The sequence below is a fragment of the Oncorhynchus tshawytscha genome, unplaced genomic scaffold, assembly GCF_018296145.1.
Source record: "Oncorhynchus tshawytscha isolate Ot180627B unplaced genomic scaffold, Otsh_v2.0 Un_scaffold_6196_pilon_pilon, whole genome shotgun sequence".
NCBI classification, from domain to species: Eukaryota; Metazoa; Chordata; class Actinopteri; order Salmoniformes; family Salmonidae; genus Oncorhynchus; species Oncorhynchus tshawytscha.
Genome location: NW_024609747.1, coordinates 227,681 through 250,340, shown reverse-complemented (window position 1 = coordinate 250,340; position 22,660 = coordinate 227,681). Strand labels below are relative to the sequence as shown.

At 54.4% G+C, this 22,660-nt stretch overlaps 1 protein-coding gene across 1 annotated transcript in view; it reads left to right on the top strand.

Moving 5' to 3' along the window:
- LOC112240973 (isocitrate dehydrogenase [NADP], mitochondrial) overlaps positions 1-21,092 on the top strand; it is a 105,382-nt gene extending 84,290 nt beyond the window's left edge. Inside the window, exon 9 of the mRNA XM_042317518.1 lies at positions 20,866-21,092. Within this exon, the coding sequence (XP_042173452.1) occupies positions 20,866-20,950 (85 nt within the window). The 3' untranslated portion in view covers positions 20,951-21,092. The remainder of the gene's footprint in view (positions 1-20,865) is intronic.
- The last annotated feature ends 1,568 nt before the right edge of the window (positions 21,093-22,660 follow it).

The following is a 22,660-nucleotide window of genomic DNA, read 5'->3' as shown; positions in this document are numbered from 1 at the left end:
GTCGCTCCTCCTCTAGGGTTAGGTCTCTCCTCCGTTAGGGTTAGGTCTCTCCTCCCTCCGTTAGGGTTAGGTCTCTCCCTCCGTTAGGGTTAGGTCTCTCCTCTCCTCCGTTAGGGTTAGGTCTCTCCTCTCCTCCGTTAGGGTTAGGTCTCCTCTCCTCCGTTAGGGTTAGGTCTCTCCTCTCCTCCGTTAGGGTTAGGTCTCTCCTCTCCTCCGTTAGGGTTAGGTCTCTCCTCTCCTCCGTTAGGGTTAGGTCTCTCCTCTCCTCCGTTAGGGTTAGGTCTCTCCTCTCCTCCGTTAGGGTTAGGTCTCTCCTCTCCTCCGTTAGGGTTAGGTCTCTCCTCTCCTCCGTTAGGGTTAGGTCTCTCCTCTCCTCCGTTAGGGTTAGGTCTCTCCTCCGTTAGGGTTAGGTCTCTCCTCTCCTCCGTTAGGGTTAGGTCTCTCCTCTCCTCCGTTAGGGTTAGGTCTCTCCTCTCCTCCGTTAGGGTTAGGTCTCCTCTCCTCCGTTAGGGTTAGGTCTCTCCTCTCCTCCGTTAGGGTTAGGTCTCTCCTCTCCTCCGTTAGGGTTAGGTCTCTCCTCTCCTCCGTTAGGGTTAGGTCTCTCCTCCGGGTTAGGTTAGGTCTCTCCTCCGTTAGGGTAGGTCGCTCCTCTCCTCCGTTAGGGTTAGGTCTCTCCTCTCCTCCGTTAGGGTTAGGTCTCTCCTCTCCTCCGTTAGGGTTACGTCGCTCCTCTCCTCCGTTAGGGTTAGGTCGCTCCTCTCCTCCGTTAGGGTTAGGTCGCTCCTCTCCTCTGTTAGGGTTAGGTCGCTCCTCCGCTAGGGTTAGGTCTCTCCTCCGTTAGGGTTAGGTCTCTCCTCCGTTAGGGTTGGGTCTCTCCTCCGTTAGGGTTGGGTCTCTCCTCCGTTAGGGTTAGGTCTCTCTCCTCCGTTAGGGTTAGGTCTCCTCTCCTCCGTTAGGGTTAGGTCTCTCCTCTCCTCCGTTAGGGTTAGGTCCTCCTCTCCTCCGTTAGGGGTTAGGTCTCTCCTCTCCTCCGTTAGGGTTAGGTCTCTCCTCTCCTCCGTTAGGGGTTAGGTCTCTCCTCTCCTCCGTTAGGGTTAGGTCTCTCCTCTCCTCCGTTAGGGTTAGGTCTCTCCTCTCCTCCGTTAGGGTTAGGTCTCTCCTCTCCTCCGTTAGGGTTAGGTCTCTCCTCTCCTCCGTTAGGGGTTAGGTCTCTCCTCTCCTCCGTTAGGGTTAGGTCTCTCCTCTCCTCCGTTAGGGTTAGGTCTCCTCTCCTCCGTTAGGGGTTAGGTCTCTCCTCTCCTCCGTTAGGGTTAGGTCTCTCCTCTCCTCCGTTAGGGTTAGGTCTCTCCTCTCCTCCGTTAGGGTTAGGTCTCTCCTCTCCTCCGTTGGGGTTAGGTCTCTCCTCTCCTCCGTTGGGGTTAGGTCTCTCCTCTCCTCCGTTGGGGTTAGGTCTCTCCTCTCCTCCGTTAGGGTTAGGTCTCTCCTCTCCTCCGTTAGGGTTAGGTCTCTCCTCTCCTCCGTTAGGGTTAGGTCTCTCCTCTCCTCCGTTAGGGTTATGTCTCTCCTCTCCTCCGTTAGGGTTAGGTTGGTCCTCCGTTAGGGTTAGGTCTCTCCTCTCCTCCGTTAGGGTTAGGTCTATCCTCTCCTCCGTTAGGGTTAGGTCTCTCCTCTCCTCCGTTAGGGTTAGGTCTCTCCTCTCCTCCGTTAGGGTTAGGTCTCTCCTCTCCTCCGTTAGGGTTAGGTCTCTCCTCTCCTCCGTTAGGGTTAGGTCTCTCCTCTGCTCCGTTAGGGTTAGGTCTCTCCTCTCCTCCGTTAGGGTTAGGTCTCTCCTCTCCTCCGTTAGGGTTAGGTCTCTCCTCTCCTCCGTTAGGGTTAGGTCTCTCCTCCGTTGGGGTTAGGTCTCTCCTCTCCTCCGTTAGGGTTAGGTCTCTCCTCTCCTCCGTTAGGGTTAGGTCTCTCCTTTCCTCCGTTAGGGTTATGTCTCTCCTCTCCTCTGTTAGGGTTAGGTCTCTCCTCCGTTGGGGTTAGGTCTCTCCTCTGCTCCGTTAGGGTTAGGTCTCTCCTCTCCTCCGTTAGGGTTAGGTCACTCCTCTCCTCCGTTAGGGTTAGGTCTCTCCTCTCCTCCGTTAGGGTTAGGTCTCTCCTCCGTTAGGGTTAGGTCTCTCCTCTCCTCCGTTAGGGTTAGGTCTCTCCTCTCCTCCGTTAGGGTTAGGTCTCTCCTCTCCTCCGTTAGGGTTAGGTCTCTCCTCTCCTCCGTTAGGGTTAGGTCTCTCCTCCGTTAGGGTTAGGTCTCTCCTCTCCTCCGTTAGGGTTAGGTCTCTCCTCTCCTCCGTTAGGGTTAGGTCTCTCCTCTCCTCCGTTAGGGTTAGGTCTCTCCTCTCCTCCGTTAGGGTTAGGTCTCCTCTCCTCCGTTAGGGTTAGGTCTCCTCTCCTCCGTTGGGGTTAGGTCTCTCCTCTCCTCCGTTAGGGTTAGGTCTCTCTCCTCCGTTAGGGTTAGGTCTCTCCTCTCCTCCGTTAGGGTTAGGTCTCCCTCCGTTAGGGTTAGGTCTCTCCTCTCCTCCGTTAGGGTTAGGTCTCCTCTCCTCCGTTAGGGTTAGGTCTCTCCTCTCCTCCGTTAGGGTTAGGTCTCTCCTCCGTTAGGGTTAGGTCTCTCCTCCTCCGTTAGGGTTAGGTCTCTCCTCTCCTCCGTTAGGGTTAGGTCTCTCCTCTCCTCCGTTAGGGTTAGGTCTCTCCTCTCCTCCGTTAGGGTTAGGTCTCTCCTCTCCTCCGTTAGGGTTAGGTCTCTCCTCTCCTCCGTTGGGGTTAGGTCTCTCCTCTCCTCCGTTAGGGTTAGGTCTCTCCTCTCCTCCGTTAGGGTTAGGTCTCTCCTCTCCTCCGTTAGGGTTAGGTCTCTCCTCTCCTCCGTTAGGGTTAGGTCTCTCCTCCGTTAGGTTAGGTCTCTCCTCTCCTCCGTTAGGGTTAGGTCTCTCCTCTCCTCCGTTAGGGTTAGGTTAGGTTCCTCTCCTCCGTTAGGGTTAGGTCGCTCCTCTCCTCCGTTAGGGTTAGGTCTCTCCTCTCCTCCGTTAGGGTTAGGTCTCCTCTCCTCCGTTAGGGTTAGGTCTCCCTCTGTTAGGGTTAGGTCTCTCTCCTCTTAGGTCTCTCCTCCGTTAGGGTTAGGTCTCTCCTCTCCTCCGTTAGGGTTAGGTCTCTCCTCTCCTCCGTTAGGGTTAGGTCTCTCCTCTCCTCCGTTAGGGTTAGGTCTCTCCTCTCCTCCGTTAGGGTTAGGTCTCTCCTCTCCTCCGTTAGGGTTAGGTCTCTCCTCTCCTCCGTTAGGGTTAGGTCTCTCCTCCGTTAGGGTTAGGTCTCCTCCGTTAGGGTTAGGTCTCTCCTCTCCTCCGTTAGGGTTAGGCCTCTCCTCCGTTAGGGTTAGGTCGCTCCTCTCCTCCGTTAGGGTTATGTCTCTCCTCTCCTCCGTTAGGGTTAGGTCTCTCCTCTCCTCCGTTAGGGTTAGGTCTCTCCTCTCCTCCGTTAGGGTTAGGTCTCTCCTTTCCTCCGTTAGGGTTAGGTCTCTCCTCCGTTGGGGTTAGGTCTCTCCTCTCCTCCGTTAGGGTTAGGTCTCTCCTCTCCTCCGTTAGGGTTAGGTCTCTCCTCTCCTCCGTTAGGGTTAGGTCTCTCCTCTCCTCTGTTAGGGTTAGGTCTCTCCTCTCCTCTGTTAGGGTTAGGTCTCTCCTCTCCTCCGTTAGGGTTAGGTCTCTCCTCTCCTCCGTTAGGGTTAGGTCTCTCCTCTCCTCCGTTAGGGTTAGGTCTCTCCTCTCCTCCGTTAGGGTTAGGTCTCTCCTCCCGTTAGGGTTAGGTCTCTCCTCTCCTCCGTTAGGGTTAGGTCTCTCCTCTCCTCCGTTAGGGTTAGGTCTCTCCTCTCCTCCGTTAGGGTTAGGTCTCTCCTCTCCTCCGTTAGGGTTAGGTCTCTCCTCTCCTCCGTTAGGGTTAGGTCTCTCCTCTCCTCCGTTAGGGTTAGGTCTCTCCTCTCCTCCGTTAGGTTAGGTCTCTCCTCTCCTCCGTTAGGGTTAGGTCTCTCCTCTCCTCCGTTAGGGTTAGGTCTCTCCTCTCCTCCGTTAGGGTTAGGTCTCTCCTCTCCTCCGTTAGGGTTAGGTCTCTCCTCTCCTCCGTTAGGGTTAGGTCTCTCCTCTCCTCCGTTAGGGTTAGGTCTCTCCTCTCCTCCGTTAGGGGTTAGGGTTAGGTCTCTCCTCTCCTCCGTTAGGGTTAGGTCTCTCCTCTCCTCCGTTAGGGTTAGGTCTCTCCTCTCCTCCGTTAGGGTTAGGTCTCTCCCGTCTCCTCCCGTTAGGGTTAGGTCTCTCCTCTCCGTTAGGGTTAGGTCTCTCCTCCTCCGTTAGGGTTAGGTCTCTCTCCTCTCCTCCGTTAGGGTTAGGTCTCTCCTCTCCCGTCCGGGTTAGGTCTCTCCTCCGTTAGGGTCCTCCTCTCCTCCGTTAGGGTTAGGTCTCTCTCCTCCGTTAGGGTTAGGTCTCTCCTCTGTTAGGGTTAGGTCTCTCCTCTCCTCCGTTAGGGTTAGGTCTCTCCTCCGTTAGGGTTAGGTCTCTCCTCTCCTCTGTTAGGGTTAGGTCTCTCCTCTCCTCCGTTAGGGTTAGGTCTCTCCTCCTCCGTTAGGGTTAGGTCTCTCCTCTCCTCCGTTAGGGTTAGGTCTCTCCTCTCCTCTCCGTTAGGGTTAGGTCTCTCCTCTCCTCCGTTAGGGTTAGGTCGCTCCTCTCCTCCGTTAGGGTTAGGTCCTCCTCTCCTCCGTTAGGGTTAGGTCCTCTCCTCCGTTAGGGTTAGGTCTCTCCTCCGTTAGTGTTAGGTCTCTCCTCTCCGTTAGGGTTGGGTCTCTCTCCTCTCTCTCCCGTTAGGGTTAGGTCTCTCCTCCGTTAGGGTTAGGTCTCTCCTCTCCTCCGTTAGGGTTAGGTCTCTCCTCTCCTCCGTTAGGGTTAGGTCTCCTCTCCTCCGTTTGGGTTAGGTCTCTCCTCTCCTCCGTTAGGGTTAGGTCTCCTCTCCTCCGTTAGGGTTAGGTCCCTCTCCTCCGTTAGGGTTAGGTCTCTCCTCTCCTCCGTTAGGGTTAGGTCTCTCCTCTCCTCCGTTAGGGTTAGGTCTCTCCTCTCCTCCGTTAGGGTTAGGTCTCCTCTCCTCCGTTAGGGTTAGGTCTCTCTCCTCCGTTAGGGTTAGGTCTCTCCTCCTCCGTTAGGGTTAGGTCTCTCCTCTCCTCCGTTAGGGTTAGGTCTCTCCTCTCCTCCGTTAGGGTTAGGTCTCTCCTCTCCTCCGTTAGGGTTAGGTCTCTCCTCTCCTCCGTTAGGGTTAGGTCTCTCCTCTCCTCCGTTAGGGTTAGGTCTCTCCTCCGTTAGGGTTAGGTCTCTCCTCCGTTAGGGTTAGGTCTCTCCTCTCCTCCGTTAGGGTTAGGTCTCTCCTCTCCTCCGTTAGGGTTAGGTCTCTCCTCTCCTCCGTTAGGGTTAGGTCTCTCCTCTCCTCCGTTAGGGTTAGGTCTCTCCTCTCCTCCGTTAGGGTTAGGTCTCTCCTCTCCTCCGTTAGGGTTAGGTCTCTCCTCTCCTCCGTTAGGGTTAGGTCTCTCCTCTCCTCCGTTAGGGTTAGGTCTCTCCTCTCCTCCATTAGGGTTATGTCTCTCCTCTCCTCCGTTAGGTTTGGTCTCTCCTCCATTAGGGTTAGGTTAGGTCGCTCCTCCGTCACGGGTAGGTCGCTCCTCTCCTCCGTTAGGGTTAGGTCTCTCCTCTCCTCCGTTAGGGTTAGGTCTCTCCTCTCCTCCGTTAGGGTTAGGTCTCTCCTCTCCTCCGTTAGGGTTAGGTCTCTCCTCTCCTCCGTTAGGGTTAGGTCTCTCCTCTCCTCCGTTAGGGTTAGGTCTCTCTCCGTTAGGGTTAGGTCTCTCCCTCCGTTAGGGTTAGGTCTCTCCTCCGTTAGGGTTGGGTCTCTCCTCCGTTAGGGTTAGGTCTCTCCTCCCTCCGTTAGGGTTAGGTCTCCTCCCGTTAGGGTCTCTCCTCTCCTCCGTTAGGGTTAGGTCTCTCCTCTCCTCCGTTAGGGTTAGGTCTCTCCTCTCCTCCGTTAGGGTTAGGTCTCTCCTCTCCTCCGTTAGGTTAGGTCTCTCCTCTCCTCCGTTAGGGTTAGGTCTCTCCTCTCCTCCGTTAGGGTTAGGTCTCTCCTCTCCTCCGTTAGGGTTAGGTCTCTCCTCTCCTCCGTTAGGGGTTAGGTCTCTCCTCTCCTCCGTTAGGGTTAGGTCTCTCCTCTCCTCCGTTAGGGTTAGGTCTCTCCTCTCCTCCGTTAGGGGTTAGGTCTCTCCTCCTCCGTTAGGGTTAGGTCTCTCCTCTGTTAGGGTAAGGTCTCTCCTCTCCTCTGTTAGGGTTAGGTCGCTCCTCCGTTAGGGTTAGGTCTCTCCTCTCCTCCGTTAGGGTTATGTCTCTCCTCTCCTCCGTTAGGGTTAGGTCTCTCCTCTCCTCCGTTGGGGTTAGGTCTCTCCTCTCCTCCGTTGGGGTTAGGTCTCTCCTCTCCTCCGTTGGGGTTAGGTCTCTCCTCTCCTCCGTTAGGGTTAGGTCTCTCCTCTCCTCCGTTAGGGTTAGGTCTCTCCTCTCCTCCGTTAGGGTTAGGTCTCCTCTCCTCCGTTAGGTTAGGTCTCTCCTCCGTTAGGTTAGGTCTCTCCTCTCTCTCTCCGTTAGGGTTAGGTCTCTCTCCCTCCGTTAGGGTTGGGTCTCTCCTCCGTTAGGGTTAGGTCTCTCCTCTCCTCCGTTAGGGTTAGGTCTCTCCTCTCCTCCGTTAGGGTTAGGTCTCTCCGGGTTAGGTCTCCTCCTCCGTTAGGGTTAGGTCTCTCCTCTCCTCCGTTAGGGTTAGGTCTCTCCTCTCCTCCGTTAGGGTTAGGTCTCTCCTCTCCTCCGTTAGGGTTAGGTCTCTCTCTCCTCCGTTAGGGTTAGGTCTCTCCTCTCCTCCGTTAGGGTTAGGTCTCTCCTCTCTCCTCCGTTAGGGTTAGGTCTCTCCTCTCCTCCGTTAGGGTTAGGTCTCCTCCGTTAGGGTTAGGTCTCTCCTCCGTTAGGGTTAGGTCTCTCCTCTCCTCCGTTAGGGTTAGGTCTCTCCTCTCCTCCGTTAGGGTTAGGTCTCTCCTCTCCTCCGTTAGGGTTAGGTCTCTCCTCTCCTCCGTTAGGGTTAGGTCTCTCCTCTCCTCCGTTAGGGTTAGGTCTCTCCTCCGTTAGGGTTAGGTCTCTCCTCTCCTCCTCCGTTAGGGTTAGGTCTCTCCTCTCCTCCGTTAGGGTTAGGTCTCTCCTCTCCTCCGTTAGGGTTAGGTCTCTCCTCTCCTCCGTTAGGGTTAGGTCTCTCCTCTCCTCCGTTAGGTTAGGTCTCTCCTCTCCTCCGTTAGGGTTAGGTCTCTCCTCTCCTCCGTTAGGGTTAGGTCTCCTCTCCTCCGTTAGGGTTAGGTCTCTCCTCTCCTCCGTTAGGGTTAGGTCTCTCCTCTCCTCCGTTAGGGTTATGTCTCTCCTCTCCTCCGTTAGGTTTGGTCTCTCCTCCATTAGGGTTAGGTTAGGTCGCTCCTCCGTCACGGGTAGGTCGCTCCTCTCCTCCGTTAGGGTTAGGTCTCTCCTCTCCTCCGTTAGGGTTAGGTCTCTCCTCTCCTCCGTTAGGGTTACGTCTCCTCTCCTCCGTTAGGGTTAGGTCGCTCCTCTCCTCCGTTAGGGTTAGGTCGCTCCTCTCCTCTGTTAGGGTTAGGTCGCTCCTCCGCTAGGGTTAGGTCTCTCCTCCGTTAGTGTTAGGTCTCTCCTCCGTTAGGGTTGGGTCTCTCCTCCGTTAGGGTTAGGTCTCTCTCTCCGTTAGGGTTAGGTCTCCTCCGTTAGGTCTCTCTCCTCTCCTCCGTTAGGGTTAGGTCTCTCCTCTCCTCCGTTAGGGTTAGGTCTCTCCTCTCCTCCGTTAGGGTTAGGTCTCTCCTCTCCTCCGTTAGGGTTAGGTCTCTCCTCTCCTCCGTTAGGGTTAGGTCTCTCCTCTCCTCCGTTAGGGTTAGGTCTCTCCTCTCCTCCGTTAGGGTTAGGTCTCTCCTCTCCTCCGTTAGGGTTAGGTCTCTCCTCTCCTCCGTTAGGGTTAGGTCTCTCCTCTCCTCCGTTAGGGTTAGGTCTCTCCTCTCCTCCGTTAGGGTTAGGTCTCTCCGTTAGGGTTAGGTCTCTCCTCCCTCCGTTAGGGTTAGGTCTCTCCTCTCCTCCGTTAGGGTTAGGTCTCTCCTCTCCTCCGTTAGGGTTAGGTCTCTCCTCCGTTAGGGTTAGGTCTCTCCTCTCCTCCGTTAGGGTTAGGTCTCTCCTCTCCTCCGTTAGGGTTAGGTCTCTCCTCTCCTCCGTTAGGGTTAGGTCTCTCTTCTGCTCCGTTAGGGTTAGGTCTCTCCTCTGTTAGGGTTAGGTCTCTCCTCTCCTCCGTTAGGGTTAGGTCTCTCCTCTCCTCCGTTAGGGTTAGGTCTCTCCTCCGTTGGGGTTAGGTCTCTCCTCTCCTCCGTTAGGGTTAGGTCTCTCCTCTCCTCCGTTAGGGTTAGGTCTCTCCTCTCCTCCGTTAGGGTTAGGTCTCTCCTCTCCTCCGTTAGGGTTAGGTCTCTCCTCCGTTGGGGTTAGGTCTCTCCTCTGCTCCGTTAGGGTTAGGTCTCTCCTCTCCTCCGTTAGGGTTAGGTCACTCCTCTCCTCCGTTAGGGTTAGGTCTCTCTCCTCCGTTAGGGTTAGGTCTCCTCTCCTCCGTTAGGGTTAGGTCTCTCCTCTCCTCCGTTAGGGTTAGGTCTCTCCTCTCCTCCGTTAGGGTTAGGTCTCTCCTCTCCTCCGTTAGGGTTAGGTCTCTCCTCTCCTCCGTTAGGGTTAGGTCTCTCCTCTCCTCCGTTAGGGTTAGGTCTCTCCTCTCCTCCGTTAGGGTTAGGTCTCTCCTCTCCTCCGTTAGGGTTAGGTCTCTCCTCTCCTCCGTTAGGGTTAGGTCTCTCCTCTCCTCCGTTAGGGTTAGGTCTCTCCTCTCCTCCGTTAGGGTTAGGTCTCTCCTCTCCTCCGTTAGGGTTAGGTCTCTCCTCTCCTCCGTTAGGGTTAGGTCTCTCCTCTCCTCCGTTAGGGTTAGGTCTCTCCTCTCCTCCGTTAGGGTTAGGTCTCTCCTCTCCTCCGTTAGGGTTAGGTCTCTCCTCTCCTCCGTTAGGGTTAGGTCTCTCCTCTCCTCCGTTAGGGTTAGGTCTCTCCTCTCCTCCGTTAGGGTTAGGTCTCTCCTCCTCCGTTAGGGTTAGGTCTCTCCTCTCCTCCGTTAGGGTTAGGTCTCTCCTCCCTCCGTTAGGGTTAGGTCTCTCCTCTCCTCCGTTAGGGTTAGGTCTCTCCTCTCCTCCGTTAGGGTTAGGTCTCTCCTCTCCTCCGTTAGGGTTAGGTCTCTCCTCTCCTCCGTTAGGGTTAGGTCTCTCCTCTCCTCCGTTAGGGTTAGGTCTCTCCTCTCCTCCGTTGTTAGGTCTCTCCTCTCCTCCGTTAGGGTTAGGTCTCTCCTCTCCTCCGTTAGGGTTAGGTCTCTCCTCTCCTCCGTTAGGGTTAGGTCTCTCCTCTCCTCCGTTAGGGTTAGGTCTCTCCTCCCTCCGTTAGGGTTAGGTCTCCTCTCCTCCGTTAGGGTTAGGTCTCCTCTCCTCCGTTAGGGTTAGGTCTCTCCTCTCCTCCGTTAGGGTTAGGTCTCTCCTCTCCTCCGTTAGGGTTAGGTCTCCTCTCCTCCGTTAGGGTTAGGTCTCTCCTCTCCTCCGTTAGGGTTAGGTCGCTCCTCTCCTCCGTTAGGGTTAGGTCTCTCCTCCCGTTAGGGTTAGGTCTCTCCTCCGTTAGGTTAGGTCTCTCCTCCCGTTAGGGTTGGGTCTCTCCTCCGTTAGGGTTGGGTCTCTCCTCCGTTAGGGTTAGGTCGCTCCTCCGTTAGGTCTCTCCGCTCCTCCGTTAGGGTTAGGTCTCTCCTCTCCTCCGTTAGGGTTAGGTCGCTCCTCTCCTCCGTTGGGGTTATGTCTCTCCTCTCCTCCGTTAGGGTTATGTCTCTCCTCTCCTCCGTTGGGGTTAGGTCTCTCCTCTCCTCCGTTAGGGTTATGTCTCTCCTCTCCTCCGTTAGGGTTAGGTCTCTCCTCTCCTCCGTTGGGGTTAGGTCTCTCCTCTCCTCCGTTAGGGTTAGGTCTCTCCTCTCCTCCGTTAGGGTTAGGTCTCTCCTCTCCTCCGTTAGGGTTAGGTCTCTCCTCTCCTCCGTTAGGGTTAGGTCTCTCCTCTCCTCCGTTAGGGTTAGGTCTCTCCTCTCCTCCGTTAGGGTTAGGTCTCTCCTCTCCTCCGTTAGGGTTAGGTCTCTCCTCTCCTCCGTTAGGGTTAGGTCTCTCCTCTCCTCCGTTAGGGTTAGGTCTCTCCTCTCCTCCGTTAGGGTTAGGTCTCTCCTCTCCTCCGTTAGGGTTAGGTCTCTCCTCTCCGTCCTCCGTTAGGGTTAGGTCTCTCCTCTCCTCCGTTAGGGTTAGGTCTCTCCTCTCCTCCGTTAGGGTTAGGTCTCTCCTCTCCTCCGTTAGGGTTAGGTCTCTCCTCTCCTCCGTTAGGGTTAGGTCTCTCCTCCTCCGTTAGGGTTAGGTCTCTCCTCTCCTCCGTTAGGGTTAGGTCTCTCCTCTCCTCCGTTAGGGTTAGGTCTCTCTCCTCCGTTAGGGGTTAGGTCTCTCCTCTCTCCGTTAGGGTTAGGTCTCTCCTCTCCTCCGTTAGGGTTAGGTCTCTCCTCTCCTCCGTTAGGGTTAGGTCTCTCCTCTCCTCCGTTAGGGTTAGGTCTCTCCTCTCTCCGTTAGGGTTAGGTCTCTCCTCTCCTCCGTTAGGGTTAGGTCTCTCCTCTCCTCCGTTAGGGTTAGGTCGCTCTCCTCCGTTAGGGTTAGGTCTCTCCTCCGTTAGGGTTAGGTCTCTCCTCCGTTAGGGTTAGGGTCTCTCCTCCGTTAGGGTTAGGTCTCTCCTCTCCTCCGTTAGGGTTAGGTCGCTCTCTCGTTAGGTCTCTCCTCTCCTCCGTTAGGGTTAGGTCTCTCCTCTCCTCCGTTAGGGTTAGGTCTCTCCTCTCCTCCGTTAGGGTTAGGTCTCTCCTCTCCTCCGTTAGGGTTAGGTCTCTCCTCCGTTAGGGTTAGGTCTCCCTCCCTCCGTTAGGGGTTAGGTCTCTCCTCTCCTCCGTTAGGGTTAGGTCTCTCCTCTCCTCCGTTAGGGTTAGGTCTCTCCTCTCCTCCGTTAGGGTTAGGTCTCTCCTCTCCTCCGTTAGGGTTAGGTCTCTCCTCTCCTCCGTTAGGGTTAGGTCTCTCCTCTCCTCCGTTAGGGTTAGGTCTCTCCTCTCCTCCGTTAGGGTTAGGTCTCTCCTCTCCTCCGTTAGGGTTAGGTCTCTCCTCTCCTCCGTTAGGGTTAGGTCTCTCCTCTCCTCCGTTAGGGTTAGGTCTCTCCTCCGTTAGGGGTAGGTCTCTCCTCTCCTCCGTTAGGGTTAGTCTCTCCGCTCCTCCGTTAGGGTTAGGTCTCTCCTCTCCTCCGTTAGGGTTAGGTCTCTCCTCTCCTCCGTTAGGGTTAGGTCTCTCCTCTCCTCCGTTAGGGTTAGGTCTCTCCTCTCCTCCGTTAGGGTTAGGTCTCTCCTCTCCTCCGTTAGGGTTAGGTCTCTCCTCCCGTTAGGGTTAGGTCTCTCCTCTCCTCCGTTAGGGTTAGGTCTCTCCTCTCCTCCGTTAGGGTTAGGTCTCTCCTCTCCTCCGTTAGGGTTAGGTCTCTCCTCTCCTCCGTTAGGGTTAGGTCTCTCCTCCGTTAGGGGTTAGGTCTCTCCTCTGCGTTAGGGTTAGGTCTCTCCTCTCCTCCGTTAGGGTTAGGTCTCTCCTCTCCTCCGTTAGGGTTAGGTCTCTCCTCTCCTCCGTTAGGGTTAGGTCTCTCCTCTCCTCCGTTAGGGTTAGGTCTCTCCTCTCCTCCGTTAGGGGTTAGGTCTCCGTCCTCTCCTCCGTTAGGGTTAGGTCTCTCCTCTCCTCCGTTAGGGTTAGGTCTCTCCTCTCCTCCGTTAGGGTTAGGTCTCTCCTCTCCTCCGTTAGGGTTAGGTCTCTCCTCTCCTCCGTTAGGGTTAGGTCTCTCCTCTCCTCCGTTAGGGTTAGGTCTCTCCTCTCCTCCGTTAGGGTTAGGTCTCTCCTCTCCTCCGTTAGGGTTAGGTCTCTCCTCTCCTCCGTTAGGGTTAGGTCTCTCCTCTCCTCCGTTAGGGTTAGGTCTCTCCTCTCCTCCGTTAGGGTTAGGTCTCTCCTCTCCTCCGTTAGGGTTAGGTCTCTCCTCTCCTCCGTTAGGGTTAGGTCTCTCCTCTCCTCCGTTAGGGTTAGGTCTCCTCCCTTAGGTCTCCTCTCCTCCGTTAGGGTTAGGTCTCTCCTCTCCTCCGTTAGGGTTAGGTCTCTCCTCCCTCCGTTAGGGTTAGGTCTCTCCTCTCCTCCGTTAGGGTTAGGTCTCTCCTCCGTTAGGGTTAGGTCTCTCCTCTCCTCCGTTAGGGTTAGGTCTCTCCTCTCCTCCGTTAGGGTTAGGTCTCTCCTCTCCTCCGTTAGGGTTAGGTCTCTCCTCTCCTCCGTTGGGGTTAGGTCTCTCCTCTCCTCCGTTAGGGTTAGGTCTCTCCTCTCCTCCGTTAGGGTTAGGTCTCTCCTCTCCTCCGTTAGGGTTAGGTCTCTCTCCTCCGTTAGGGTTAGGTCTCTCCTCTCCTCCGTTAGGGTTAGGTCTCTCCTCTCCTCCGTTAGGGTTAGGTCTCTCCTCTCCTCCGTTAGGGTTAGGTCTCTCCTCCCTCCGTTAGGTTAGGTCGCTCCTCCGTCCGTTAGGGTTAGGTCTCCTCTCTCTCCGTTAGGGTTAGGTCTCTCCTCTCCTCCGTTAGGGTTAGGTCTCTCCTCTCCTCCGTTAGGGTTAGGTCTCCTCTCCTCCGTTAGGGTTAGGTCTCTCCTCTCCTCCGTTAGGGTTAGGTCTCTCTCCTCCGTTAGGGTTAGGTCTCTCCTCCGTTAGGGTTAGGTCTCTCTCCGTTAGGTTAGGTCTCTCCTCCGTTAGGGTTAGGTCTCTCCTCCGTTAGGGTTAGGGTCTCTCCTCCGTTAGGGTTAGGTCTCCTCTCCTCCGTTAGGGTTAGGTCTCTCCTCTCCTCCGTTAGGGTTAGGTCTCTCCTCTCCTCCGTTAGGGTTAGGTCTCTCCTCTCCTCCGTTAGGGTTAGGTCTCTCCTCTCCTCCGTTAGGGTTAGGTCTCTCCTCTCTCTCCGTTAGGGTTAGGTCTCTCCTCTCCTCCGTTAGGGTTAGGTCTCTCCTCCGTTAGGGTTAGGTCTCTCCTCCCGTTAGGGGTTAGGTCTCTCCTCTCCTCCGTTAGGGTTAGGTCTCTCCTCTCCTCCGTTAGGGTTAGGTCTCTCCTCTCCGTTAGGGTTAGGTCTCTCCTCTCCTCCGTTAGGGTTAGGTCTCTCCTCTCCTCCGTTAGGGTTAGGTCTCTCCTCTCCTCCGTTAGGGTTAGGTCTCTCCTCTCCTCCGTTAGGGTTAGGTCTCCGTTAGGGTTAGGTCTCTCCTCTCCTCCGTTAGGGTTAGGTCTCTCCTCTCCTCCGTTAGGGTTAGGTCTCTCCTCTCCTCCGTTAGGGTTAGGTCTCTCCTCCCGTTAGGGTTAGGTCTCTCCTCTCCTCCGTTAGGGTTAGGTCTCTCCTCTCCTCCGTTAGGGTTAGGTCTCTCCTCTCCTCCGTTAGGGTTAGGTCTCTCCTCTCCTCCGTTAGGGTTAGGTCTCTCCTCTCCTCCGTTAGGGTTACGTCGCTCCTCTCCTCCGTTAGGGTTAGGTCTCTCCTCTCCTCCGTTAGGGTTAGGTCTCTCCTCCGTTAGGGTTAGGTCTCTCCTCCCGTTAGGGTTAGGTCTCTCCTCTCCTCCGTTAGGGTTAGGTCTCTCCTCTCCTCCGTTAGGGTTAGGTCTCTCCTCCTCCGTTAGGGTTAGGTCTCTCCTCCGTTAGGGGTTAGGTCTCTCCTCTCCTCCGTTAGGGTTAGGTCTCTCCTCTCCTCCGTTAGGGTTAGGTCTCTCCTCTCCTCCGTTAGGGTTAGGTCTCTCTCTCCTCCGTTAGGGTTAGGTCTCTCCTCTCTCCTCCGTTAGGGTTAGGTCTCCTCTCCTCCGTTAGGGTTAGGTCTCTCCTCTCCTCCGTTAGGGTTAGGTCTCTCCTCTCCTCCGTTAGGGTTAGGTCTCTCCTCTCCTCCGTTAGGGTTAGGTCTCTCCTCTCCTCCGTTAGGGTTAGGTCTCTCCTCTCCTCCCGTTAGGGTTAGGTCTCTCCTCTCCTCCGTTAGGGTTAGGTCTCTCCTCCCTCCGTTAGGGTTAGGTCTCTCCTCTCCTCCGTTAGGGTTAGGTCTCTCCTCTCCTCCGTTAGGGTTAGGTCTCTCCTCCGTTAGGGTTAGGTCTCTCCTCTTCCGTTAGGGTTAGGTCTCTCCTCTCCTCCGTTAGGGTTAGGTCTCTCTCTCCGTTAGGGGTTAGGTCTCTCCTCTCCTCCGTTAGGGTTAGGTCTCTCCTCTCCTCCGTTAGGGTTAGGTCTCTCCTCTCCTCCGTTAGGGTTATGTCTCTCCTCTCCTCTGTTAGGGTTAGGTCTCTCCTCCGTTGGGGTTAGGTCTCTCCTCTCCTCCGTTAGGGTTAGGTCTCTCCTCTCCTCCGTTAGGGTTAGGTCTCTCCTCTCCTCCGTTAGGGTTAGGTCTCTCCTCTCCTCCGTTAGGGTTAGGTCTCTCCTCTCCTCCGTTAGGGTTAGGTCGCTCCTCTCCTCCGTTAGGGTTAGGTCGCTCCTCTCCTCCGTTAGGGTTAGGTCTCTCCTCTCCTCCGTTAGGGTTAGGTCTCTCCTCTCCTCCGTTAGGGTTAGGTCTCTCCTCTCCTCCGTTAGGGTTAGGTCGCTCCTCTCCTCCGTTAGGTTTATGTCTCTCCTCTCCTCCGTTAGGGTTAGGTCTCTCCTCTCCTCCGTTAGGGTTAGGTCTCTCCTCTCCTCCGTTAGGGTTAGGTCTCTCCTCTCCTCCGTTAGGGTTAGGTCTCTCCTCTCCTCCGTTAGGGTTAGGTCGCTCCTCTCCTCCGTTGGGGTTATGTCTCTCCTCTCCTCCGTTAGGGTTATGTCTCTCCTCTCCTCCGTTGGGGTTAGGTCTCTCCTCTCCTCCGTTAGGGTTAGGTCTCTCCTCTCCTCCGTTAGGGTTAGGTCTCTCCTCTCCTCCGTTAGGGTTAGGCCGCTCCTCCGTCACGGTTAGGTCGCTCCTCTCCTCCGTTAGGGTTAGGTCTCTCCTCTCCTCCGTTAGGGTTAGGTCGCTCCTCTCCTCCGTTAGGGTTAGGTCTCTCCTCTCCTCCGTTAGGGTTAGGTCTCTCCTCTCCTCCGTTAGGGTTAGGTCTCTCCTCTGTTAGGGTAAGGTCTCTCCTCTCCTCTGTTAGGGTTAGGTCGCTCCTCCGTTAGGGTTAGGTCTCTCCTCTCCTCCGTTAGGGTTAGGTCTCTCCTCTCCTCCGTTAGGGTTAGGTCGCTCCTCTCCTCCGTTAGGGTTAGGTCTCTCCTCTCCTCCGTTAGGGTTAGGTCTCTCCTCTCCTCCGTTAGGGTTAGGTCGCTCCTCTCCTCCGTTAGGGTTAGGTCGCTCCTCTCCTCCGTTAGGGTTAGGTCTCTCCTCCGTTAGTGTTAGGTCTCTCCTCCGTTAGTGTTAGGTCTCTCCTCTGTTAGGGTTGGGTCTCTGCTCCGTTAAGGGTTGGGTCTCTGCTCCATTAAGGGTTGGGTCTCTCCTCCGTTAGGGTTAGGTCGCTCCTCTCCTCCGTTAGGGTTAGGTCTCTCCTCTCCTCCGTTAGGGTTAGGTCGCTCCGCTCCTCCGTTTGGGTTAGGTCTCTCCTCTCCTCCGTTAGGGTTAGGTCGCTCCTCTCCTTCGTTAGGGTTAGGTCTCTCCTCTCCTCCGTTAGGGTTAGGTCGCTCTCCTCCGTTAGGGTTAGGTCTCTCCCGTTAGGGTTAGGTCTCTCCTCTCCTCCGTTAGGGTTAGGTCTCTCCTCTCCTCCGTTAGGGGGTTAGGTCTCTCCTCTCCTCCGTTAGGGTTAGGTCTCTCCTCTCCTCCGTTAGGGTTAGGTCTCCTCTCCTCCGTTAGGGTTAGGTCTCCTCCGTTAGGGTTAGGTCTCTCCTCCGTTAGGGTTAGGTCTCTCCTCCGTTAGGGTTAGGTCTCTCCTCCGTTAGGGTTAGGTCTCTCCTCCGTTAGGGTTAGGTCTCTCCTCCGTCCGGTTAGGGTCTCTCCTCTCCTCCGTTAGGGTTAGGTCTCTCCTCTCCTCCGTTAGGGTTAGGTCTCTCCTCCGTTAGGGTTAGGTCTCTCCTCTCCTCCGTTAGGGTTAGGTCTCCTCCTCTCCTCCGTTAGGGTTAGGTCTCTCCTCCTCCGTTAGGGTTAGGTCTCTCCGTTAGGGTCTCCTCCCTCCGTTAGGGTTAGGTCTCTCCTCTCCTCCGTTAGGGTTAGGTCTCTCCTCTCCTCCGTTAGGGTTAGGTCTCTCTCTCCTCCGTTAGGGTTAGGTCTCTCCTCTCCTCCGTTAGGGGTTAGGTCTCTCCTCTCCTCCGTTAGGGTTAGGTCTCTCCTCTCCTCCGTTAGGGTTAGGTCTCTCCTCTCCTCCGTTAGGGTTAGGTCTCTCCTCCGTTAGGGTTAGGTCTCTCCTCTCCTCCGTTAGGGTTAGGTCTCCCTCTCCTCCGTTAGGGTTAGGTCTCTCCTCTCCTCCGTTAGGGTTAGGTCTCTCCTCTCCTCCGTTAGGTTAGGTCTCTCCTCTCCTCCGTTAGGGTTAGGTCTCTCCTCTCCTCCGTTAGGGTTAGGTCTCTCCTCTCCTCCGTTAGGGTTAGGTCTCTCCTCTCCTCCGTTAGGGTTAGGTCTCTCCTCTCCTCCGTTAGGTCTCTCTCTCTCCTCCGTTAGGGTTAGGTCTCTCCTCTCCTCCGTTAGGGTTAGGTCTCTCCTCTCCTCCGTTAGGGTTAGGTCTCTCCTCTCCTCCATTAGGGTTATGTCTCTCCTCTCCTCCGTTAGGGTTAGGTTGGTCCTCCGTTAGGGTTAGGTCTCTCCTCTCCTCCGTTAGGGTTAGGTCTATCCTCTCCTCCGTTAGGGTTAGGTCTCTCCTCTCCTCCGTTAGGGTTAGGTCTCTCCTCCGTTAGGGTTAGGTCTCTCCTCTCCTCCGTTAGGGTTATGTCTCTCCGCTCCTCTGTTAGGGTTAGGTCTCTCCTCTCCTCCGTTAGGGTTAGGTCTCTCTTCTGCTCCGTTAGGGTTAGGTCTCTCCTCTGTTAGGGTTAGGTCTCTCCTCTCCTCCGTTAGGGTTAGGTCTCTCCTCTCCTCCGTTAGGGTTAGGTCTCTCCTCCGTTGGGGTTAGGTCTCTCCTCTCCTCCGTTAGGGTTAGGTCTCTCCTCTCCTCCGTTAGGGTTAGGTCTCTCCTCCTCCGTTAGGGTTAGGTCTCTCCTCTCCTCCGTTAGGGTTAGGTCTCTCCTCTCCTCTTAGGTCTCTCCTCTCTCCGTTAGGGTTAGGTCTCTCCTCTCCTCCGTTAGGGTTAGGTCTCTCCTCTCCTCCGTTAGGGTTAGGTCTCCTCTCCTCCGTTAGGGTTAGGTCTCTCCTCTCCTCCGTTAGGGTTAGGTCGCTCCTCTCCTCCGTTAGGGTTAGGTCTCTCCTCTCCTCCGTTAGGGTTAGGTCGCTCCTCTCCTCCGTTAGGGTTAGGTCGCTCCTCTCCTCCGTTAGGGTTAGGTCTCTCCTCTCCTCCGTTAGGGTTAGGTCTCTCCTCTCCTCCGTTAGGGTTAGGTCTCTCCTCTCCTCCGTTAGGGTTAGGTCTCTCCTCTCCTCCGTTAGGGTTAGGTCTCTCCTCTGCTCCGTTAGGGTTAGGTCTCTCCTCTGTTAGGGTTAGGTCTCTCCTCTCCTCCGTTAGGGTTAGGTCTCTCCTCTCCTCCGTTAGGGTTAGGTCTCTCCTCCGTTGGGGTTAGGTCTCTCCTCTCCTCCGTTAGGGTTAGGTCTCTCCTCTCCTCCGTTAGGGTTAGGTCTCTCCTCTCCTCCGTTAGGGTTAGGTCTCTCCTCTCCTCCGTTAGGGTTAGGTCTCTCCTCTCCTCCGTTAGGGTTAGGTCTCTCCTCTCCTCCGTTAGGGTTAGGTCTCTCCTCTCCTCCGTTAGGGTTAGGTCTCTCCTCTCCTCCGTTAGGGTTAGGTCGCTCCTCTCCTCCGTTAGGGTTAGGTCGCTCCTCTCCTCCGTTAGGGTTAGGTCGCTCCTCTCCTCCGTTAGGGTTAGGTCTCTCCTCCGTTAGGGTTAGGTCTCTCCTCTCCTCCGTTAGGGTTAGGTCTCTCCTCTCCTCCGTTAGGGTTAGGTCTCTCCTCTCCTCCGTTAGGGTTAGGTCGCTCCTCTCCTCCGTTAGGGTTATGTCTCTCCTCTCCTCCGTTAGGGTTAGGTCTCTCCTCTCCTCCGTTAGGGTTAGGTCTCTCCTCTCCTCCGTTAGGGTTAGGTCTCTCCTCTCCTCCGTTAGGGTTAGGTCTCTCCTCTCCTCCGTTAGGGTTAGGTCGCTCCTCTCCTCCGTTGGGGTTATGTCTCTCCTCTCCTCCGTTAGGGTTATGTCTCTCCTCTCCTCCGTTGGGGTTAGGTCTCTCCTCTCCTCCGTTAGGGTTAGGTCTCTCCTCTCCTCCGTTAGGGTTAGGTCTCTCCTTTCCTCCGTTAGGGTTAGGTCTCTCCTCCGTTGGGGTTAGGTCTCTCCTCTCCTCCGTTAGGGTTAGGTCTCTCCTCTGCTCCGTTAGGGTTAGGCCGCTCCTCCCTCAGGGTTAGGTCGCTCCTCTCCTCCGTTAGGGTTAGGTCTCTCCTCTCCTCCGTTAGGGTTAGGTCTCTCCTCTGTTAGGGTAAGGTCTCTCCTCTCCTCTGTTAGGGTTAGGTCGCTCCTCCGTTAGGGTTAGGTCTCTCCTCTCCTCCGTTAGGGTTAGGTCTCTCCTCTTACTCCGTTAGGGTTAGGTCGCTTCTCTCCTCCGTTAGGGTTAGGTCGCTCCTCTCCTCCGTTAGGGTTAGGTCGCTCCTCTCCTCCGTTAGGGTTACGTCGCTCCTCACCTCCGTTAGGGTTAGGTCGCTCCTCACCTCCGTTAGGGTTAGGTCTCTCCTCCGTTAGTGTTAGGTCTCTCCTCCGTTAGTGTTAGGTCTCTCCTCTGTTAGGGTTTGGTCTCTGCTCCGTTAAGGGTTGGGTCTCTGCTCCGTTAAGGGTTGGGTCTCTCCTCCGTTAGGGTTAGGTCGCTCCTCCGTTAGGGTTAGGTCTCTCCTCTCCTCCGTTAGGGTTAGGTCGCTCCTCTCCTCCGTTAGGGTTAGGTCGCTCCTCTCCTCTGTTAGGGTTAGATCGCTCCGTTAGGGTTAGGTCTCTCCTCTCCTCCGTTAGGGTTAGGTCGCTGCTCCTCTCCTCCGTTAGGGTTAGGTCTCTCCTCCGTTAGGGTTAGGTCTCTCCTCTCCTCCGTTAGGGTTAGGTCGCTCCTCTCCTCCGTTAGGGTTAGGTCGCTCCTCGCCTCCGTTAGGGTTAGGTCAATCCTCTCCTCCGTTAGGGTTAGGTCGCTCCTCCGTTAGGGTTAGGTCGCTCCTCCGTTAGGGTTAGGTCTCTCCTCCGTTAGGGTTAGGTCGCTCCTCCGTTAGGGTTAGGTCTCTCCTCCGTTAGGGTTAGGTCGCTCCTCCGTCACGGTTAGGTCGCTCCTCCGTCACGGTTAGGTCGCTGCTCTCCTCCGTTAGGGTTAGGTCTCTCCTCTCCTCCGTTAGGGTTAGGTCACTCCTCCGTTAGGGTTAAGTCTCTCCTCTCCTCCGTTAGGGTTAGGTCGCTCCTCCTCCTCGTGTCTCTCCTCCGTTAGGGTTAGGTCGCTCCTCCTTTAGGGTTAGGTCTCTCCTCTCCTCCGTTAGGGTTATGTCTCTCCTCTCCTCCGTTTGGGTTATGTCTCTCCTCTCCTCCTTTAGGGTTAGGTCTCTCTTCTCCTCCGTTAGGGTTAGGTCTCTCCTCTCCTCCGTTGGGGTTATGTCTCTCCTCTCCTCCTTTAGGGTTAGGTCTCTCCTCTCCTCCATTAGGGTTAGGTCTCTCCTCTCCTCCGTTAGGGTTAGGTCTCTCCTCCGTTAGGGTTATGTCTCTCCTCTCCTCCTTTAGGGTTAGGTCTCTCCTCTCCTCCGTTAGGGTTAGGTCTCTCCTCTCCTCCTTTAGGGTTAGGACACTCCTCCATTAGGGTTAGGTCTCTCCTCTCCTCCATTAGGGTTATGTCTCTCCTCTCCTCCATTAGGGTTAGGTCTCTCCTCTCCTCCGTTAGGGTTAGGTCTCTCCTCTCCTCCGTTAGGGTTAGGTCTCTCCTCTCCTCCATTAGGGTCAGGTCTCTCCTCTCCTCCATTAGGGTTAGGTCTCTCCTCTCCTCTGTTAGGGTTAGGTCTCTCCTCTCCTCCATTAGGGTTAGGTCTCTCCTCTCCTCCATTAGGTTAGGTCTCTCCGCTCCTCCGTTAGGGTTATGTCTCTCTCTCCTCCGTTAGGGTTAGGTCTCTCCTCTCCTCCGTTAGGGTTAGGTCTCTCCTCTCCTCTGTTAGGGTTAGGTCGCTCCTCCGTTAGGGTTATGCTGGTCTCTCCTCTCCTCCGTTTCATCATCATTACCACAATCCTGGTCTCTCCTCTCCTCTATTTCATCATCATTACCACAATGCTGGTCTCTCCTCTATTTCATCTACTAAACGAAAACAATAACTATGTGCTGGGGTGAACAGTGGCACTGTTTCCCCTTATGCAGCTTTAAAGGCAATGTTCCCAGGTTTGCCAAAAACCCATTCATGGTAAACATTGCATATGTTGGCTCAATCGGAAATTGCCTTGAAAAGCCGCAATGCCTATAACCCGCAATCAGTTTGAATAGAGCCCTTAGTGTTGTCGTACACACCTGCCTAGTTCATTAAAGTGTCTAATCCAACCTGTCATGTGATTTTGCAGCTGCAAGCTGAATGAACATTACGTCAACACATCTGACTTTCTGGATGCCATCAGGACCAACCTGGACAAGGCTCTGGGCAAGTGAAGAGGAGGACAACACCACCACCACAAAACAAACTAACACTACCTTAGATTAGATCTGTGTTGCTGCCATGTTGTGGTCTCTCTCTGTAGTGTTGTGGTGTCTCTCTTTATGTAGTGTTGTGGTGTCTCTCTCTTTGTCGTGTTGTGGTGTCTCTCTCTATGTAGTGTTGTCTATCTCTATGTAGTGTTGTGGTGTCTCTCTCTATGTAGTGTTGTGGTGTCTCTCTCTATGTAGTGTTGTGGTGTCTCTCTGTAGTGTTGTCTGTCTCTAGTGTGTTGTGGTGTCTCTATGTAGTGTTGTCTCTCTCTATGTAGTGTTGTGGTGTCTCTCTGTAGTGTTGTGGTGTCTCTCTGTAGTGTTGTGGTGTCTCTATGTAGTGTTGTCTCTCTCTATGTAGTGTTGTGGTGTCTTTCTTTATGTAGTGTTGTGGTGTCTCTCTGTAGTGTTGTCTCTATGTAGTGTTGTCTCTATGTAGTGTTGTCTCTCTCTATGTAGTGTTGTGGTGTCTCTCTGTAGTGTTGTCTCTATGTAGTGTTGTGGTGTCTCTATGTAGTGTTGTCTCTCTCTATGTAGTGTTGTGGTGTCTCTCTCTATGTAGTGTTGTGGTGTCTCTGTAGTGTTGTGGTGTCTCTCTCTATGTAGTGTTGTGGTGTCTCTCTCTCTCTGTATGTAGTGTTGTGGTGTCTCTCTATGTAGTGTTGTGGTGTCTCTATGTAGTGTTGTGGTGTCTCTCTATGTAGTGTTGTGGTGTCTCTATGTAGTGTTGTGGTGTCTCTCTCTATGTAGTGTTGTGTGGTGTCTCTCTGTAGTGTTGTGGTGTCTCTCTGTAGTGTTGTGGTGTCTCTATGTAGTGTTGTGGTGTCTGTGGTGTCTCTATGTAGTGTTGTGGTGTCTCTATGTAGTGTTGTCTCTCTCTATGTAGTGTTGTGGTGTCTCTATGTAGTGTTGTGTCTCTCTGTAGTGTTGTGGTGTCTCTCTCTCTATGTAGTGTTGTGGTGTCTCTATGTAGTGTTGTCTCTAGTGTTGTCTCTCTCTAGTAGTGTTGTCTCTATGTAGTGTTGTGGTGTCTCTATGTAGTGTTGTGTAGTGTCTCTCTATGTAGTGTTGTGGTGTCTCTTAGTGTTGTCTTTATGTAGTGTTGTGGTGTCTCTATGTAGTGTTGTCTCTATGTAGTGTTGTCTCTCTCTATGTAGTGTTGTGGTGTCTCTCTCTATGTAGTGTTGTGGTGTCTCTATGTAGTGTTGTCTCTCTGTAGTGTTGTCTCTCTCTATGTAGTGTTGTGGTGTCTCTCTGTAGTGTTGTGGTGTCTCTCTCTATGTAGTGTTGTGGTGTCTCTATGTAGTGTTGTCTCTATGTAGTGTTGTGGTGTCTCTATGTAGTGTTGTCTCTCTCTATGTAGTGTTGTGGTGTCTCTATGTAGTGTTGTCTCTCTCTATGTAGTGTTGTGGTGTCTCTCTCTATGTAGTGTTGTGGTGTCTCTATGTAGTGTTGTCTCTGTCTCTATGTTTGTTCTTAATTGACTTGCCTTTAAATATATATATTTTAAATTACCTTAACCCTAGTACAAAACAGACAACTTTGAAATAATCAAAAAATTGCATCCGTACAAGTTTTTGACCTTGTTTATGTAGCGTTAACCTAACTTGTTTTGACCCCAATATTTCAATTAGCTGTGTATCCTGTTTGAAGGGAACACGTTTGATATTTTCC